General features: G+C 39.3%; 1 protein-coding gene across 1 annotated transcript in view; it reads left to right on the forward strand.

Annotated features, from left to right (window-relative positions):
* Nucleotides 1–13,528, forward strand: part of LOC125396952 (vomeronasal type-2 receptor 116-like) — a 72,640-nt gene extending 59,112 nt beyond the window's left edge. The window contains exon 6 of the mRNA XM_087898037.1: nt 12,612–13,528. Within this exon, the coding sequence (XP_087754163.1) occupies nt 12,612–13,528 (917 nt within the window). The remainder of the gene's footprint in view (nt 1–12,611) is intronic.

Genomic DNA, 13,528 nt, shown 5'->3' on the forward strand with positions numbered 1-13,528 from the left:
ACTCCAAAAACAGTAGTTCTCCTAATCTTTCTCAAGTAGTACTCCTCTCTGATGACTAACCATTCAAGTCTTTGGGACCATTCTTTTTCAAACCACCACACTCTACTACCTGCCTTCTCATTGACATGTAGCCATATTATAATATAAAATGTGTTTAGTCTAATTTCTTTTTTAATTTTTTTATTGATTTTATTGAGCTATACATTTTTCTCTGCTCCCCTCCCTTTCTCTCTCCTCCCCTTGTACCCTCTCCCATGGTCTCCATGCTTCCAATTTACTCAGGAGATCTTGTCTTTTTCAACTTCCCATGTAGATTAGATCCATGTATGTCTCACTTAGGGTCCTCATTATTGTCTAGATTCTCTGGGATTATAGAGCATAGGCTGGTTTTCTTTGCTTTATGTCTAAAAGCCATTAATGAGTAAGGATATTTGTCTTTCTGGGTCTGTGTTCCCTGACTCAATATGGCATTTTCTAGATCCATCCATTTGCTGCAAATCTTCAGATGTCATTATTTTTTTCACTGTGTAGTACTCCATTGTATAAATGTACCACATCTTCCTTATCAATTCTTCTGTCAATGGGCATTTAGGTTGTTTCCAGGTTCTGGCTATGACAAACAATTCTGCTATGAACATAGTTGAGCACATGTCCTTGTGGTACTATTGAACATCCTTTGGGTATATATCCAAAAATGGTATTGTTAGGTCTTGAGGAAGGTTGTTTCCTAATCTTCTGGGAAATTACCATACTGATATACAAAGGGGCTGTACCAGTTTGCACTTCCACAAGCAATGTAGGAGTGTTCCCTTTATCCCACATCCCTTCCAGTATAAGGTGTCATCAGTGATTTTGATCTTGGCCATTCTTACTGGTGTAAGATGGAATCTCAGACTTGTTTTGATTTGCATTTCCTGAAGGCTAAGGATGTTGAGCATTTCCTTAAGTGTCTTTCAGCCATTTTAGATTCCTCTGTTGAGAGTTTTCTGTTTAGGTCTGTACCTAACTTTTTTACTGTATTATTTTGTCTTTTGATGACCAGTTTCTTGAGCTCTTTGTATATTTTGGAGATCAAACCTCTGTCTGTTGTGGGTTTATGAAGTTCTTTTCCCATTCTGTAGGCTGTTGTTTTATCTTGTTGACCATGTTCTTTGCTTTACAGAAGCTTTTCATTTTCAGGAGGTCCTATTTATTAATTGTTCCTCTCAGCATCTGCGTTACTGGGTTATACTTAGGAAGTGGTCTCCCATGTCAATGCATTCAAGTGTACTTCCCACTTTCTTTTCTATGAGGTTCAGTGTGGTTAGTTTTATTTTGAGGGTTTTGATCCATTTGAACTTGAGTTTTGTGCCTGGTGATAAATATGGGTCTATTTTTATTGTTCTATTTGTTGATTTACAGGTATTCCAGCACCATATGTTGAATACACTTTCTTTTTCCATTTGATGTTTTTTACTTCTTTGTCAAAATTCAGCTTTTCGTAGGTGTGTGTATGATGTCCTAAGTCACAAAACAATCCCACACCAGTTTAGAATTATGGATAATAAAGCTGCTTTTTATAGTATAAGAGAACACACCCAAGTGGGCTGGTATCTTAAAGGCAGAATGTGCTCCCACAGCACTTACCCCTTTTGTTTAAATAAGAGAGTTCCAAACCCAATACAAAACTATATACACTAGGAACAGATATCAAGTATAATTAGAATTACAACTAGCATAAACAATATTAAGCAAGGAATATATGCTAAATGTTTTAATAAATATTCTATCCTATGGAGTCTAAGTCTTGTATAGGAAATGGCTTGGCTAGATCATAAGAGTACAATAACTATGACTATCTAATCTTCAACCCCATAGAAGGCCTGAGAAGGGAGATAATATTACTTGAGCAGACAGGAAGTACAATCAAGTAGCTTCAAAAGTGAGCAATATATGACAGAGACAATTAGCTACCTGAGCAATCACCCAAAGTCTCATTTTGCAACATTGAATCAACCAACTTTGGCTAAGGCCTAGAGTGACTGACAGACTATTTTCCAAGGCAGGAAATTTTTGAAAACTGTCTTACCCTGTCTTGACAAGATTTGACAGTCCTGCTTATCCATTTCTGGATACAATGTAACTTGTCAGTGGTTGAGGCATTATTAGTTACTGCCCAAAGGTCAGTTTTGCCAAGAAGAAAACAAACTCCAAATGGAGTTCTTCGATGTTCAACGTTCTCTTGGGAATAGACTGGTGCTGTCAGAAGCAATCATGCTCATGCCAACAGAACCCTAAATTATTTAAATACCATGTTCCACACATTCTTGAAGCGGTTGAAGATTACTACCTAGACAGAATACAATCTCTATGTATCTAAAGAACATAATTGATCTGACTGTATGCACAACAAACATGAACAACTATTGACCTATAATAAGTAATACCTTATAATTTAAAGAGTAAAACTTCATGTTAGAATATTAAATAATCTGTAAACAAATATGCAGCGAATGAGGACAATGACTTCAAAATGTAAACAATATATAAGTATCTTGGTCAGAGATAGGAGTAATATATAATACAAAATGAAAATATATTCTAAAAGTTGTATCAATATACAAAATGCCCTAAACCAAGGTAGAAACATGCATATATACAATCTGACAAAATAACTTTGCATAGGTGTACAAATATAAACAGAAGTAACGAACATAATTTGAACTTATACAAATATACAAAAGCTATACCGATGTGAATTATCCATAAATAATAGCTCACGAGTATTCACTCTATTACCAACTATTACTTTCCACCCCCTTTTTTTGAACAAACATAGTTTTCACCCCAACCCTCTATTCTAGTACAAGTAATAATCAACAACCCCTAAACAGTGTCCCCAACCCTATGGACAAATTTTTTGGGATAGGGGATGTTGGGTTGAAGTGCTATGGCACAATGGTCTGTACCTGTCAATTGCATTTTAATAAAATGCTGATTGGCCAGAAGCCAGGCAGGAAGTAGAAGCACGGCAATGTGAATTCTGGGAAGAAGGAAGTCCTAGTCTGCCCTTGTGACCCAGCCACAGAAGAAGCCAGATGTGACTCCCTTGCCGAATAACGTACCGAACCATGTGGCTAACATGGACAAGAATAATGTTATAAGAGTTAATAAGAAGTCTGAGCTAATGGGTCAATCAGTTTATAACTAATATAGAACTCTGTGTGATTTCTTTGTGACTTAATGACTGTGGAAATCAGATGGGACACAAACATCAGATAACAATTGGTGCCCATGTGGACAACTGCATCCACAAAGCCTGAGAGAGCTTGGGAAGTAATTCTAGACAGAAAAGAGTAGAGTTAAGCATGACTTATTGATAGCAGTACTTTCTCTGATGGCTCTGCTTGCTAGAGGCAAGCACTCTCATTTAAGAGAGGCTTCCTAACTCAACTTTGGCTGTAAAACCTTGCAGCTCTTTTAAGAGGTCCTGCCACAAAACACTTGTAGCATGAGGGCCTGCTTGTTGGGGTTTCTGTCCTGCCTGGTCCCCCTGGCTTATTTTTCTTTATATCTCTGTTGTAGAAGTGAGCTGCATCCCACCCAGCTAGCTTAACCCCTGAAATAACCACAGTAATTGTATTAATTAAATTACTGCTTGGCCCATAAGCTCTAGCCTCTTATTGGCTAACTCTCACATCTTGATTCAACCCATTTCTAATAATCTGTATATCACCACAAGGTCGTGGCTTACCAGGAAAGATTCAGCATTTCTGACCTGGCAGCTTCAAGGTGACTTGGCTCTATCTGCTGCTTTCTTCCTCATAGAATACAGCTCTGTCTTTTCCACCACTATCTAAGTTTTGCCCTATCAGGCCAGGCAGTGTCTTTATTGATTAACCAATGAAAGCAACACAAATACAGAAGGACCTCCTACACCAAACACTTGAATGGTGTTGGTGAAAAACTGACTGCGCACTTTTTGGTTTTCAGCCATAGCAGAAAAAAAAGCCACACTGTTTTAAAATGCAGGCTTTCTGGGCAGTCCTGCCAGTGCAAAATCTGACTCTTTCAGGCAGAAGGTCCAGCTACAGAACATTTGAATGTAGTTTTTGAGCAGAGTGCTGCAGCTTGCTTGGTGGCAGGGACCTTGAAATGCCATAGAATTGTATCAATATATATAGCTACAGCTGGTACCTCTGCCATGAGGCTGGAATCTCAGAAAGCTAAGGAATGGGCTGGATCCAGCCATCAAAGTCACAGCTCTAATCCTATCCATATTGCCTAGCAAATTAAAGACTCATGTGGTCAGAAAAAGAGAGATATACAGTAAAGAGAGATTCAAAAACAAAGAAAACCACTAAATGGTTTACAGTGTGTTGAAAATGTATGCAGACTTGGGAGAGAAAAGAAAAAGGTTAAAGTCCTTAAAATAAAAAAGAAAGAAAGAGAGTAGTTCAGTGTGGTGGTACACACCTTTAATCCCAACACGTGGGAGACAGAGACAGACAAATCTCTGTGAGTTCAAGGTGTGGTAGCACACACCTTAAATCCGAGCACTTGGGAGACAGAGCCAGGCAGATATCTGTGAATTCCAAGACAGCCTGGTCTACAGAGGGAGTTCCAGGACAGAAAAGATACACAGAGAACCTGTCTCAAAAAGCCAAAAACTTAAAAATAAAAATAAACAAAATAGAGTTTAAAATAAAGCCACATAAAGATAGAAAATACACAGAGAATCTTGATACTGTGTGCTATTATGTTCTCTTTGAATTGTTTGAATGCTGAGGAAGGAGCAACAACTGCTAAAAGATATTTGTTTATAAATGTTGCTGAATTAATCCAAGATAAATATTTTAAAAATACCTTGACTTCAAAATTGAAGTCAAAAGATATGTTACTTTGGAGAAGAGGTTCTGTTTTTGTTTTCACAGAAAATGAGAGGACATGAATTCATTCTGAGTTAAGAAAAATCAGGTTTTATCAAAGAAGACCACCTGAGAAATCTCTGATAGGAATGGATGGCCCAGATGTCTGAGTTCTACGTCCAGAACAGATTCAAGACTGCTGCCTGAGATGATAAAGCCTCACAGGATAGTGCAGTCATGACTTGATGATAATTATAAATTTTCTTTAGGTCCCCATAAGATTATCAGAGCCCCCAACCAGCAGAAAGTAGCCTGGAAAACTATGCCAACATTCCAAAAAAATGGACTATGGATATTTTCCTTTGTTTAGAATGTTGGTTGCAAGATGTTATGGATAATGGTCAGGAAAAAAGCTAAACAAAGGATATTAGATTCAGAGTTCTTGCTTTTTCTTAAAAGGGGGGGGGGTGTTATGTACAATGGTTTGTACCCTGTTAAACGCTGATTGGCCAGGCATGAAGTAAATGCAGGACAACCAGACAGGAAGTAGAGGCAGGGCAATGAGAAAGTTCTAGTTTGCAGTCATAACACAGCCACAGACGAAGCAAGATGTGACTGCCTTGCTGAATAAGGAGCCAAGCAAAGTGGCTAACATAGACAAGAATAATGGGCTAATATAAGTTATGAGAGATAATAAGAAGTCTGAGCTAATGGGCCAATCAGTTTATAAATAATGTAGAACTCTGTGTAATTTCTTTGGGACTTAATGACTGCAGGAATCAGGCAGGACAGAAACCTCAGACAACATGTGGATTAATATCAGGGTCTTTGTTTGGTTCCATTGACCCCCTGTCTATTTTTATGCAGATTCCAGGCTGTTCTCAGTACTGTAGCTTTGTAGTAGAACTTGAAGTCAGGGATTGTGATGCCTCCAGAAGTTCTATTACTGTACAGGATTGTTTTGGCTATCCTGGGTTTGTTGCCCTTCCATATAAAATTGAGTACTGTTCTTTCAAGGTCTGTGAGGAAATTTGCTGGAATTTTGATGGGCATTGCATTAAATTTGAAGATTATTTTTGGTAAGATTGGCATTTTTACTACATTAATTCTACCTATACAAGAGCATAGGAGATCCTTCCATTTTCTGCTGTCTTCTTCAATTTCTCTCTTCAAAGATTTAAAGTTCTTGTCATACAGATATTCTACTCATTTGGTTAGAGTTACTCCAAGATACTTTATGCTATTTGTAGCTATTGTAAAGTGTGATGTTTCTCTGATTTTTTTCTCAGACCATTTATTATCTGTTTAAAGGGGGGATACTGATTTCTTTTTGAGTTAACTTTGTATCCTGCTACATTACTGAAAGTGTTCATAAGTTGTAGAAGTTCCTTGGTAGAATTTTTGGTTGCTTATGTAAACTATCATACCATTTGCAAATGGTAAGAGTTCGATTTCTTTTTTTCTGATTTGTATCCTCTTGATCTCCTTTTGCTTTCTTATTGCTCTAGCTAGGGCCTCAAGATCTATCTTGAATAGATATGAAGAGAGTGGACTACCTTGTCTTGTTCCTGATTTCTGTGGGATAACTGTGAGTTTCTCCCCATTTAGTTTGATGTTGGCTGTTGGTTACCTGTGTATTGCCTTTATTATGCTTAGATAAGTTCCTTTTACCCCTGCTTTCTCCAAGACTTTTATATGAAAGGATGTTGTATTTTGCCAAAGGCTTTCTCAGTATCAAATGAGATGATCAGGTGGCTTTTACTTTACTTTTACGTTGTTTATATGGTAGATTATGTTGATAGATTTTCATATATTGAACAATCTCTGCATATTTGGGATGATGCCTACTTTATCATGGTGAATGATTTTTCTGATGTGTATTTGATTCAATTTGCCAGTATTTAATTGAGTATTTTTCATCAATGTCCATGAGGGAGGTTGGTCTGTAATTCTCTTTCTTCGTCTTTGTGTGGTTTGGGTATCATAGTAATTATAGCATCATAAAAAAGAGTTTTACAATGTTTCTTCTTTTACTATTGTGTACTGGTATTAGTTCTTCTTTGAAAATCTTGTAGAATTCTGAGCTGAAACCATTAGGTTCTGGGGTATTTGGATATTTTTGTTTTATTTTTTGTTTTTTGGTTTTGGTTTTTTTTTTTGGTTGGTTGGTTGATTGGGAGATTTTTAATGACTGTTTCTACATTTTTAGCAGTTATACATCTATTTAATTTTATTATCTGGTCTTGATTTAATTTTGATAAGTGATATTTATCCAGAAAGTTGTCTATTTCCTTTAAGTTTTCCAATTTTGGGGAGTACAGGTTTTCAAAATATGACCTAATGATTCTTGGGATTTCGTCATGTCTGTTTTATGTCTCCTGTTTCATTTCTGGGTTTGATAATTTGCATATTCTCTCTCTGCCTTTTGGTCAATTTGGATAAAGGTTTATGTATTTTCTTGATTTTCTCAAAGAACCAACTCTTTGTCTCATTGATTATTTGTACTGTTTTCTTTGTCTCTATTTTGTTGATTTCAGCTCTCAATTTGATTATTTCCTGCCATCTAATTCTCTTGGGTGAATTTGCTTCTTTTTGTTATAGAATTTTCTTTTTTTATTAATTTATAAAAGTTTCCACTTCCGCCCCTCCTCCCATTACCCTACCACTCCCCCCACTCCCTCTCCTCCTCCCTCTTCGTCCCTAAGGGCAGTCAGGGTTTCCTGCCCTGTGGGAAGTTCAAGTTCCTCCCCCCTCTCTCCAGGTCCAGGAAGGTGAGTATCCAAACAGACTGGATCCCAAAAATCCAGTATATGCAGAGGAAACAAGTCCCAGTGTCATTGTCAATGGCTTTTCAGAAAGACTCCTGTCCAGCCACATTCAGAGAATCTGGTTGGATCACGTCCTCGTTCAGTCCCAGTCCAAATGGCCTTGGTAAGCTCTCATTAGATCCGTCCCCTTGTATCAGTGGTTGATAGCATCCTTGCAGTCCTTATTTCCTTTTTCATTTTCTTCGTCCTTCTGCTCCTCATTTGGACCTTGGGGGGCTCAGTCCGGTGCTCCAATGTGGGTCAAGGAGACATTTTTTGATCCAGATTATTTGGTGTTCTGTAAGTTTCTTGTATCTTTATAGACATGTCTCTTTTTAGTTTGGGAAAGTTTTCTTCTATGTTTTTTTAAATTATATTTTCTGTGTTTTTGAGTTGGACTTCTCCTTCCTCTATACCTATTATTCTTAAGTTTGATCTCTTCATGGTGCCCCATATTTCCTGGATATTCTGTGTTAAGCTTTTGTTAGATTTAATGTTTTCTTTGAACAGTGGGTCTATTTCCTCTATTCAATCTCCTTCTATTCCCTTCTATTTCCTCTATTTAATCTCATCAGCCCTTGAGATTCTCTCTTTGATCTCTTGTAGTCTGCTATTTATGCTTGCATTTGTGGTTTTTGATCATTTTCTCATAATTTCCATTTCTATAATTCCCTCAGTTTATGCTTTCTTTATTGTCTCTATTTCAGTTTTAAAGTCTTGAATAGTTTTTTTCACATGTTTGATTGCTTTTTCTTGGTTTTCTTTAAGGAATTTGTTGATTTCTTCCAAATTTTCATTAGTCTTTTCCTCCATTTCTTTGAATTATTCATTTCCCCTTTAAAGGCCTCAAACATTCTCCTAAAGTTATTTTCTAGGTCATTTTCTTCTGCTTTATCTATATTTGGTTGCTCAAGTATTGCTGTTGTAGAGCCACTATCTTTTATTGGTGTCATGTTGTTCTTTGTGGTGTTGCATGTGTTCTGGCCTTGTCTACTCATCTTTTCCTCTGATTAGAGTAGTTGGGACTATCTGTGCGTATAGTGATCAATCTTCTAGGTGCTACTGAATCCAAGGTTCAGATGGTTGCTCCTCATGGTGCAGTGAGGGTCACAGTTTCCATTACCCCTTTGGTCACTCCATGTTCCTGAAGGTTGCTTGGTGTTTCTAGGGATTGCTGTGCAATACCAAGGGTCATTTGGTGCCTGCTCCCACAGATTGCATGCTTAGAGCTGTTTCTGCTGTGGTTGTTGCCTTGGACCTGTTCTGGCAGAGGTTGCTGGCTCAGGCCTGCTCTGGTAGAGGTCACTGATTCAGGCCGACTCTGGTGGAGGTTGCTGGCTCAGGCCTGCTATCTCAGAAGTCACTGATTCACACCCATTTCCACAGAGGTCTCTGATTTGGACCTGCTCCCTTAGTAGTAGCTCCCGTGTACCTGGACCTGAGAAGTCTCTGACTTGGCCTGATCCTGTTATGGTCACTCCCTTGTACATGCTCCAGTGGAGTTCACTGCCTCAGGCCTGCTCCAGAGAAGTTTGTTTGTTTGGGCCTGTTTCAATAGACTTCCCTGGCCTGGTCCCACTCCCATGGAATTCCTTGGCTTGGGCCCACTCCCTCAAAAGCCCCAGGCTTGGGCCCAGTCCCACAGAGGTCTCTGGTTTAGTTCTACTCCCTCAAAAATCCCAGACTCATGTCTATATCGGTAGAGGTCTCAGGCTCCAGCCAGCTCCCTCAGCAGTGGCTCCCTTATATCTGCTCTAGTGGAGTTTGCTGCCTCATATAGTCTAATTTCAAAAGTCTCCATAATCCATGACAGTCTTCATGCAGTTTACAAGTTCAAAGTTCAGTTTCTTCTGAGACTCATGCAATCTCTTTAACTGTTACCCTTATAAAATCAAAATAAAAAAGTGGGTCACATACTTGCAACATACAATGACAAAGAATATATATCACCATTCCAGAAAGAAGGAAATGCAGCATACAGAGAAAATACTAGACCAAAGCAACACCAAAAGTCAACAGAAAAAAACCTCTAAAGTCTGCATCTCTATATCTGATGCCAAAGCACTTTCCAGTACTCCAACTCTTTCCAGCTTTGTTAACTGCAACACACATCTCTCTTGGACTGGTTCCAGAGCCAGTCTGCAGCTTTCCTCAGCACATATCTCATTTGGGTCTCCAACAAATCGAGGCATCACCTTCACAACCTCATACAATGGCCTTTCTGGGTTGCCATGCACATCCCGACACACCCCCAATCTCACCAGCTTACCTTAACTGTGGAGGAAGATCCCATAACCTCTTTCATATATTCTTGACTCTAAAATGCAGAACGATGTAGCCAAAGCTGCCAAATTTTACTCTTGATAGAGCTGGAAGATGACCCCTACTTCTATTACATTTGTACTAGCTTTCTGTTATCATGGCTTCATTCACTGCAGAAACTTTTCTTTCATTTCTTTCCATAAGTTGGAAGATATTCTGGGTGGGGTCTTCCTGGAGTAACCACACCCTTTATTAAATTAGCATGGGGCTTTTATTTAAATGTTTGTTTCTTTGTTGGCTAGAGTCTCTACTGCTGTGAAGAGACACCATGACCATGGCAGCCTTTATAAAAAAAATATTTATTTGGGACTGGCTCACAGTTTAGAGGTTTAGTCTACTGTCGTCATGGTGGAAAGCATGGTGGCACACAGGCACACATTGTACTACAGCGGTAGCTAAGAGTTATACATTTTGATCTGCAGGCAGCAAGAAAAGAACTGAGTGAGACATGCTGAGACCTCAAAGCTCAACCCCTAGTTACACACTTCTTCCAATCAAGCCATAACTATTCCAACAAGGCCACACCTCCTAATAGTACCACTCTCTATGGACTATGGGAGGGACATTTTTATTTAAACCACCACAGTCCCCTTGAGCTCTGGATTTAGCTTCTTTACACTTCATGGTGCCCTTTTTTCCCTCAAACTGTACATATTATACTTTTTCATGCTCAGCTTGCTCCTTTTTATATATAGACATGCATAAGAGTGATCACTATTAACCATGAAACATACTCAATTTTAAGCTGTCTTGAAATCTCCTCTTTAAGGGTCATTAATCTAAAACTCTTCAATTTAGTATCAGTCAGATTTTTGGGGAAAAGCAGAAGATGGTCACATTCTTCTACAAAATACAAGAAAAATCTCTAAGCCATTTATTAATATTCTTCTCTGAAACCTCTTGAGACAGGCCATAAAATCTACACTGTTTGCATCACCACTGCCTTCTATTAGAATGGCTCATTAAGCCCCACTTAAATCACCCAATTACTTTGCAAGTCCAAAGTTCCAAAGTCTTCCCATCATAGTCAGTCCAGACACAGCAATACCCCACGCCTGGTATCATCTTCTGTCTTAGTCATTGTTCTAATGCTGTGTACCAACACCATAACCACAGCAGCTCTTATAAAAGGAAGCCTTTAATTGAGGCTTGCTTCCAGGCTCAGAGGTCTAGTCCACTACCATCATGGGTGGAAGCAGGGCAGAATGCAGTCAAACATGGTGCTGCAAGAATAGCTGAAAGTTTTACATCTGGGTCTGCAGGCAGAAGGAGGAAAGCCCCTTGGCCTGGCTTGGGTTTTTGAAACTTCAACACCTGCCCCCAGTGACACACTTCACTTCCTCCTACAAGGTCATACATCCTAATCCTTCCAAAGTAGTGCCACTTCCTGAAATCTAAGTATCCAAATGTTTGTGACCTTTGAGGGAAATTTTTATTCAAATGACCTCAATATGCATGGCATGCATATGGAAATAAAAGGCAACTTTGGGAGATCATCTGTAACTCCAAAATCTCCAGGTGATCTTAGGCCACCTGCATCATGTGCACAAGCCCACAAACATGCCCACATACACATAACTAAAATTTTTAAATGTTCTTTAATAAAAATTAATCTTTAAAAAAGAATCCAATGTCTATATATGAAGTGAATTCCTTCCCACAATTGTTGTGTTAACACCTTTAAACAGTTCCCTTTTTGATGTTTGTTGTTGTTTTCCAGAAAAGATCTCATGAAGGCCAGGCTGTGCCCTAACTTGCCAAGTAGCTGAGCCTGGCTCTGTACTCCTATTTCTCCTGATTCCACATCCCAAGTGCGAGAACTACAGATATGTACCACCATGTGGCAAAATGTTGTAATGCAATACGTACTTATTAAAATGCCTTCAGACAGAAGAAAATCAACCAGAGAAGTCAGTTCATTGGGTAGCTCCATTTGAACCCCATATCTGAAAACACCATTACAAGAAAAGAACCTGAGAAACACCTTCTTAACCCACTAAACTTATATTAAGAGAGAGAGAGAGCGAATCCAAGAGTGTGGTGTGCATGTGTCATGGTGCACAGATGGAACTGGAAAGTCAGTCATCACCCTCACTTTGCTTGAGATCACATTTCTTCACAGATGCATTAGCCAGGCCAGATGCCCATGACCTCCTGGAAAATATTATCTGTCTCTCATCTTATAAGAGGGGTGCCCTGGGGTTATAGATGCTTGTGCTACTGCATCAAGCTTTTATGTGGTTGCTGGGAATCCAAACTCAAATCATCAGGCTTGGGCAGCAATTCATTTACCCAGTGAATCAGCTCTCCCCAGCCCAATAAATATTTCATGTGAATTCAATATTGTGAACAAATTGAATATGTATATTGTAAATAAGTGTGTAAGTTTCTGGACAGGGGAAAATAATGATATCAGAATTCTTCAAAACAACACACAGCTGAATCAGGAGGAAAAACTGTAGCTTTGTTCATGTCACATTGAAGGAAATACAAGGTAGTCACATTATTCCCCATAAAGCATTCTTTTATTTGATGTCTGAAGTAACAAGGGATATCTATTAGGCTAAACTTCTCGAGTGAATAAAGTGAACAAAAGAAAACTAACCTGAAATAACAAATATACATGCTTTCACAGATGCAGATCAGTGTGTGAAGTGTCTAGATCATCAATACGCCAACACAGACCGAAACCAATGCCTCCAGAAATCTATGACCTTCCTGGATTACGACGATCCCCTGGGGATAGGTCTGTCATGCTTGGCCTTGTACTTCTCTGCACTGTCAGCTCTCATTCTTGGGATCTTTCTGAAGCAGCAAGACACTCCCATCGTGAAGGCAAATAACCAGACTCTCAGCTACATCCTGCTCATCACCCTTAACTGCTGTTTTCTTTGCTCGTTTCTCTTCATTGGCCACCCCAACACAACCACTTGCATCCTGCAGCAGACCACATTTGGAGTATTGTTCACTGTGGCTGTTTCCACTGTCTTGGCCAAAACTATTACTGTGGTTCTGGCCTACAAGGTCACTGCTCCAGGAAGAAGAATCAGGTGGTTGTTGGTAACACGGGCACCTAACTTCATTGTTCCCATCTGCACCTTGATCCAGATTATCTTGTGTGGGATCTGGCTGGGAAAATTTCCCCCATTTATTGACACAGATGTACACTCTGAACGTGAACACATTATCATCCTATGCAATAAGGGCTCAGTCACTGCTTTCTACTGTGTGCTGGGATATCTGGGGGCTCTGGCTTTGGGAAGCTTCACTGTAGCTTTCCTGGCTAGGAACCTGCCTGACACCTTCAATGAAGCCAAGTTTCTGACATTCAGCATGCTAGTGTTCTGCAGCGTCTGGGTCACCTTCCTCCCTGTCTACCACAGCACCAAAGGGAAGGTCATGGTGGCTGTGGAGGTCTTCTCCATCTTGGCATCCAGTGCAGGGCTCCTAGGTTGTATCTTTGCTCCCAAGTGCTACATCATTTTGTTCAGACCACAAATGAACTCTATTCAGGGTCTCAGGAACAAAATACATTATAGGTATAAGGCTTAA

This window comes from Myodes glareolus, chromosome 2 (genome assembly GCF_982192425.1).
Source record: "Myodes glareolus chromosome 2, mMyoGla1.1, whole genome shotgun sequence".
Classification (NCBI taxonomy): Eukaryota; Metazoa; Chordata; class Mammalia; order Rodentia; family Cricetidae; genus Myodes; species Myodes glareolus.